The sequence below is a fragment of the Sardina pilchardus genome, chromosome 4, assembly GCF_963854185.1.
Source record: "Sardina pilchardus chromosome 4, fSarPil1.1, whole genome shotgun sequence".
Lineage (NCBI taxonomy): Eukaryota > Metazoa > Chordata > Actinopteri > Clupeiformes > Clupeidae > Sardina > Sardina pilchardus.
This window is the reverse complement of record NC_084997.1, coordinates 34417089-34424453: the sequence shown is the minus strand read 5'-3', so window position 1 is coordinate 34424453 and position 7365 is coordinate 34417089. Positions and strand designations below refer to the sequence as shown.

Sequence of the window (7365 nt, the reverse complement as noted above, 5' to 3'; positions counted from 1 at the left end):
GTATGTTGCCAAAAGTAGTGGGTCACTTGCCTTGACTTGCATATGAACTTAAGTGACATCCCATTCTTAATCCATAGGGTTTAATATGACTTTGGTCCACCCTATGCAGCGATAACAGCTTCAACTCTTCTGGGAAGGCTTTCCAAAAGGTTAAGGAGTAAGTTCATGGGCTTTCTTCCCGAAGCATATTTGTCAAGTCACACACTGATGTTGGACGAGGAGACTGGCTTTTCCGCTCTAATTCATCCCAAAAGTGTTCTATTGCGTTGAGGTCAGCACTCTGTGCAGGCCAGTCAAGTTCATCCACACCAATTTCTGTCATCCATGTCTTTGTGGACCTTGCTTTGTGCACTGGTGCACGGTCATGTTGGAACAGGAAGTGGCCATCCCCAAACTGTTCCCACACATTTAGAAGCATGGAATTGTCCAAAATATCTTGGTTAATGCTGAAGCATTCAGAGTTCCTTTCATTGGAACTAAGGGGCCAAGCTGAGTTCAGGGATGGCAACTTCCTGTTCCAAAATGACTGTGCACCTTTGGGATGAATTAGAGCAGAAACTGAGAGCCAGTCCCCTCGTCCAACATCAGTGTGTGACCTCACAAATGCGCTTCTGGCAGAATGGTCAAAAATTCCCATAAACTCACTCCTAAACCTTGTGGAAAGCCTTTGCAGAAGAGTTGAAACAGTTATAGTTGCAAAGGGTCAGCCGACGTCATATTAAACCCCATGGATTAAGAATGGGATGTCACTTGAGTTCATATGGGTGTTAAGGCAGGTGATACAAAACTTTTGAAAATATAGTGTATTAATGTTATGAATCCATTGTGTTTAATGTTAACATGGTTAATGCTGTTTAATGTTTAATTGCAGCACAAAATTATGCTTTTATTCTTTTTTCATGAATGTCTGAACTCCGTTTCAGAAATGATACAGCTCTTTTTGCCAAAAAGTCATGTACAAAACCCCAAACACATTCTGTACACTTGCAAAATATCACATTTTGAAAAAGCAAGCCCTTCTACCAACATATTTCATAAAATGAATAAAGGTTTATCATTTCTTGTACCCTACCAAAGATAATCTCCAATTTAATCTAACGCTTCTCTGCTTGGCCCCCACTTATAGTTAGAGCAGCATAGCATTCTGCCTCCTGAATGTCCAGTCATTGGCCTTATGTGATTTCAGCCCTTTTACGTCATTGTTATCAACTCATCAGTTTATCAGAGCACTGGAAAATGAGGCATCATACGGTAAGTCATTAAAGTCACATAATGATTTACATTCCAGGAGCTCCAGCCTTTTTAATTAAGCCATTCAAACTAAGAGTGAATGTCTTATGCATCTGTTTCTAGTGAATCATAATGAAATAGGCTGGCTTCTCTAAACTATTGATTTCTCCCAGTTTTAACTGTTATTGTTTTAATTTGCAGGACACAATCTTCTTTACTTAAATTTCCCGAAGTTATTTACATGTAAAACCCTCAAGAGCTGCTGGCTGCAGAAATGCTCATATTGATTTAAACCCATCATTACTGGAGGGAGCATTCTGGCAGATATCACAGATTGTTATCCCAAAAAGTATGCTTGATGTGGTGTGTTTATTTCTGTGATATTTTAAGTGAAAGTGCATGGATATGACCAATGATTGAATGTTGCTTACAAGTTTATATTGTGCAAACTGATACATACAGTATTTAAAATAGCAGTGTAGAAATAACCAAACCGTGTTTTGAGACTGAATGTATAGGTATTCCCTAATGATTGAATCCAGGCAACATGATTGCAATGATAATCTCTTCATATAAAAATGTGTTGAACACAGCTATTGTCAGGAATTCATAAACATATAAATGTACAGTATATCCAAATAAAAAGTAAAGTTATAGGACATATTTTGTTTGATAAAACCATTTTGTTTCAGATATTTCGATTTGAAAATAGGACATTTAAGTCAGAGTAAATGTTAATAAAAAAACAACAACAACAAAAAAGACCCTTTGTTAGACAGTGATGGCATGTGATATAGCTTATGCCAGTGACAAATAGGTCTAGATGTGGAATGATTTGTACAGTATATAATAGCTTAAAGTCAAAAACATGTGTGCATGTATACATGTAAAGGGATACTTCACCGATTAGCATTAAGCTTTGTATGCTTGTAAGCTAGCTATGTTTGCTTTGAGATGGGAGAAATATGGATTTCAATGTTGGACTTCCTGCTTTCAATGATGTAAAAATCATAATTTTACATCATTGAAAGCAGGAAGTCCTATTCATGGGTTTCACTGAAATCCGTATTTCTCCCAGCTCAAGGCAAACTGAGGGAATGATACACGACCATTCAAAAACATGACTGGTTTTCTAAAGATACAAAGCTTAATGCTAAACGATGAAGTGTCCCTTTAAAGGAGAATTCGGGTGTGCTATTGACTTCACGTCACGTGACTAAATTCAAGATGGCGGTGAACGGTAAACTTTCGGAAGTGACTGCCTGAATAAACCGTCATGTAAGTAAACCACCAGTGCATTTTTAAAGTTCTCGATGTCTCGTTTTAAATGTCAGGGCCCTCAGAAGTCTACCAATAAAGTGTGGAGCTACTTTGAGCCTCATAAATGGTGTAAAACAGTGATTTATTTGCATGGCTAAGCCGATGCCCGAGGCACTCCCATTGAAAACCTGTTGGTAGCATCGGCTAACTAGCGGCAGATTTCTGAGTGCAGGGGGCCGGTCAAGACAGCTCTGAGACAAACGCTCACACTCGGTATCATGTTTCAACACACTTTAAGTCAATATCACACCGGAATTCTCCTTTAAAATGTGTGTATATTGAGAGGGTATCTTAAATTGGAGATACTACAACATTAATTTGTATAGTAGTACATAGCTGCCACATCACCCAGATATTGAATATTGTATTTGCACTTAATTATTAAATTATTTTTGATATACAATATGAAAATATGTAAGCCTTCAGCAAGTCTAGAGATTACATTTTACATGTCTTTGAGGTCACAGTGAAGGTTGTGAGGAGAGTACTGAGGTTGCTCTGGATGAGTTCAGCTCTTCCACTCGAGAGTCTGTTGAGGACACTTAGTAGGTCTTAAGTCTGAAGACTTTGAAGAGTGTTAAAGATGAGGACACTTAGTAGGTCTTTAGTCTGAAGACTTTAGAGAGAGTTGATGATGAGGAGGGTTAAGTAGGTCTTTAGTCTGAAGACTTTGGAGAGTGTTGAGGATGAGGAGGATTCAGTAGGTCTTGAGTCTGAAGACTTTGGAGAGTGTTGATGATGAGGAGGGTTCAGTAGGTCTTGAGTCTGAAGATTTTGGAGAGTGTTAAAGATGAGGAGGGTTAGTAGGTCTTGAGTCTGAAGACTTTGGAGAGTGTTAAAGATGAGGAGGGTTAGTAGGTCTTGAGTCTGAAGACTTTGGAGAGTGTTAAAGATGAGGAGGGTTAGTAGGTCTTGAGTCTGAAGACTTTGGAGAGTGTAGATGATGAGGACACTTAGTAGGTCTTGAGTCTGAAGACTTTGGAGAGTGTTGAGGTGGCGCTGGCATAGACGAGGAAGGAGCCCTCGCGGGTGTGGAGGAACTCCCAGTCCCTACAGCCCACCGTCAGCAGCTCATGAACACACACAAACCCCTCTGAGCCCTGCCATCTGAGGAGGATGAACACACACACACACACACACACACACACACACACACACACACACACACCCACACCCACACACACACGCACACGCACACACACAAACAGACAAACAAAAAGCAAGTTGTTACATGTGCATACAATTCAGAAGGACAAACACTGTCCCACTTTTGCTTTCTGTTGTTGACACTAGGTGTGAAATATAGCAGGTTTTTTCTTGTAGAACAGAAGAGGGTATTCAAGGACAAGAAACACTCCTGCAGTACGGCCTCTGACCTGTAGATGGCACTATTGAGTGAGTAGGAGGTGCCGTTGAAGGAGTTGGCCACCACTAGGAAGCTCTGCGTCCCAACAGTGAAGAACTCCCAGTCCACCGCCCTGAACACACAACATGCATCATCAACAGACCGCTGGAGTGGAGTCTGTGTGTGTGTATGATGCATTGTGCATAGCTGTGGTGTGTGTGTGTGTGTGTGTGTGTGTGTGTGTGTGTGTGTAAGAGAGAGAGTGTGAGTATGAGTAACTGTGTATATGTTCTGAAATCTGATGGAGTTTTGTACATTGTGGAGTGTGTTTGTGTCTCATGTGTGTGTTTGTGTGTGTGTGTGTGTGTGTGTGTGTGTGTGTGTGTGTGTGTGTGTGTGCGTGCGTGTGTGTGTGTGTTTGTGTCTCATGTGTGTGTTTGTGTGTGTGTGTGTGTGTGTGTGTGTGTGTGTGTGTGTGTGTGTGTGTGTGTGTGTGTGCGTGCGTGTGTGTGTGTGTTTGTGACTCACGAGTGTGTGAGTATGTCCTGGAACCTGATGAATCTCTGCAGCTCCACGTTGAGCTCGTAGATGGTGGAGTTGATGGAGTACTGGCTCCACCCACGCGTGAGCAGCTGCCCATTGGCCACCGCCAGGAAGACCCGCCCATCGATCTCAAACATCTCCCAATCCGTTGCCCCGAACGTCTTGGAACCACAACAACGTACCGGTTACTACATCTAAGACAGGGCTTTTCAACTAGCGGCCCGTTGAATTTTACCTTTACAAACTGTCTTCAAATCTGCCTTTCATGGCTATGATATAATCAATAAAATAAAATTAGATTAATGTTTTTGCATCGCATGACACTTTTACTGGTTCATTTCATTTGACAAATATAGACCCTCTTCATAAGCACCTAATATGCAACCTGTTACTATTGGTCGCAAGTTTTCTTTTTTTTCTTGCTGATTTAACACACTGACTGGCCACAAGGCCACAACGTTTGTTACGTACTCCTATTGCTAGTGAAAATAAATTAGCGAGAAAAAAATAAAACTTTTACGAGTGCGACCAATAATTTATTTTCCTGCAATGAGGTTGAATAGATCTAATAGATCCTCTACAGCATGTCAGTACAGTATGATGTAATGCATGTAATGATTGTGACCCACGTGACGAACAGGTTGAGCCAGAGGACTGTGGTTGTGAGGGTTACCATAAAAACATGGAGTTTCCCCTCACCTGGCAACCAGCCTCTATCATGTTTGTCTGAAGACTCAGCGGTTGCCAGGTTTGGTTCTGTTGGTTTGGTTTACAAGCAAAGCCCCTTTCTTCTTTAATTACTCTTTCACAGGGCAGACCCTCATCTCTACACCCTTATGCAACATCACCAGAAGTCTAGCAAGAGGATTCACCTTTTACACAAAGGGAATTTGATTTCAGAGTCATGACATTCTCATACCTCTACTGTCTCTTGTATGAGTTTTTCATTCTTGGGAATGATTTTCCAGTGGCGGCTCTACCATCTAAGAATTTTTCTGTGTCGCTTTTCAGAGAGGACAGTGTAGAGCAAAAACAAATGAGTTGAAGATGGGCTGGGATCGGAAAATTACCGCATGTCGAAATTGAATGTGATATGGACATTGCAGCCCCTTGGCCTAGCTTCTCCAAATGAACGAGCTCTAGCCAGCATCAATAGATACAAATGAACGAGCTCTAGCCAGCATCAATAGATACAAATGAACGAGCTCTAACCAGGAAGAGGAAGAGGCTGCACTCACGGTGATGTGCTGAAAGTGCTGGAACTGGCCGGCCACCATCACGTAGATGGTGGAGTTGATGCAGGTGGTGGCGCCGTCAAACGTGTTGGCCACGGCCAGGAAGTGGTAGGGCCCCACGCTGAAGAACTCCCAGTCGTACGCGCCGGACGTCAAAAGGGTCTGGTTCACCTCGAAGAGCATGGTTCCTGGGTTCCACTTGTAGATGACGCTCTCTATGTTGTGGTTGTTGTCAGCTGAAACACACAGGTACAGGCTGAGATCAGTTTTCACTGGAATGAGGGGATATACGTGTATTTAAAAAAAAAAAAATCAACTATCTTTACCATTTATTTTGAATCAATGGAAAAAACATTAGTTATTGTTTTATCATGAAGACGTTTTCATATTTTTTACATAGATTGACTGCTGGCTATAACAATTTTTAACTATAGAGGATGAAGGTCACATCAAAAGAGCAGGGTTGGTGATGAAAACATGGATTATGATGTTCTGCTTTTGGTTCTTGTTTTTCAGCGACAAGCATGCGTCTAAATGGGAAGTTCTTATTGGCCCAGAAGTTTGACTGACAGCTATACCTCTTCTGTGATTGGCCACGGCGAGGTAGGCCTCTCCATGGATGCTGAAGGCCTCCCAGTCCTGAGCAGTGTGTGTCTGCAGGCTCTGGTAGCGGAGGAACTTGTGCTTGTGTGAGCTCCACTTATAGATGACGGAGTACTCCTCTGCACCTCCTCCTCCTCCTCCTCCTCCTCCTCCTCCTCCTCCACTGCCTGAGTTAGCCACCACCAGGAAACTCTGTAGAGAATAGAAAAAGAATAGAATATATACTTTTTTGATCCCGTGAGGGAAATTTGTTTCGCAGCATTTAACCCAATTTAGCCGAATTAGTGAACACACACAGCACACACACACAGTGAGGTGAATCACACACTAACCCAGAGCAGTGAGCTGCCTGCCCAACCAGTGGCGCTCGGGGAGCAGTGAGGGGTTAGGTGCCTTGCTCAAGGGCACTTCAGCCGTGGTGGACTGGTCGGGGATTGAACCGGCAACCCTCTGGTTACAAGCCCGAAGCCCTAACCAGTACACCATGCTGCCCCACTTGGAAGGAAGCAGAGCCATCATCAGCAAAGGCTTCATCACTTCTCTGTGTGAGCCGTGAGCGCAGCACATGCAGGAGCCCTTTGTTTGATGATCCAAGGGACCTTTGGACTCAGTGGAGCTGCACAAGGTGGGTGACATATGCTGGGGCCAGCCCATTTAGTGCCGTAACAACAAACAGTAAAACCTTAAACTGAATTCTAAAATGAAGTGGGAGTCATTATAAGGAGGCCAGAATCATCATAATGTGCTGCTCACGCCTCCTGGTGCCAGTTGGAAGGTGTGGAGCTGCATATTTTGGACCAACTGGGAGGCCGAGGTTGAGGGAATTGCAGTAATCCAGCCATGGTGTAATTAAGGAGTGGATAACCCTCTCAAGGTTGTTATGAGATAGGAAAGATTTTTTAGCAAATGGAGCGATTCAGTGAGGTGCCCCTATATAATAAGTGACTGGCTGTGTGTGTATGTGTGTGTGTGTGTGTGTGTGTGTGTGTGTGTGTGTGTGTGTGTGTGTGTGTGTGTGTGTGTGTGTGTGTGTGTGTGTTATAAGGACCCCTCAGGCTGGAGGCTGCTGCTTATAAAGGACTCATATTG

General features: G+C 42.9%; 1 protein-coding gene across 1 annotated transcript in view; it reads right to left on the bottom strand.

Annotated features, from left to right (window-relative positions):
• Positions 1-3503: 3503 nt before the first annotated feature.
• Positions 3504-7365, bottom strand: part of LOC134079027 (thrombospondin-type laminin G domain and EAR repeat-containing protein-like) — a 12371-nt gene continuing 8509 nt past the window's right edge. Inside the window, exons 7-11 of the mRNA XM_062535192.1 lie at positions 6250-6468; positions 5677-5904; positions 4424-4599; positions 3927-4028; positions 3504-3657 (exon numbers count right to left, since the gene is read on the bottom strand). Of these exons, the coding sequence (XP_062391176.1) occupies positions 3504-3657; positions 3927-4028; positions 4424-4599; positions 5677-5904; positions 6250-6468 (879 nt within the window). The remainder of the gene's footprint in view (positions 3658-3926; positions 4029-4423; positions 4600-5676; positions 5905-6249; positions 6469-7365) is intronic.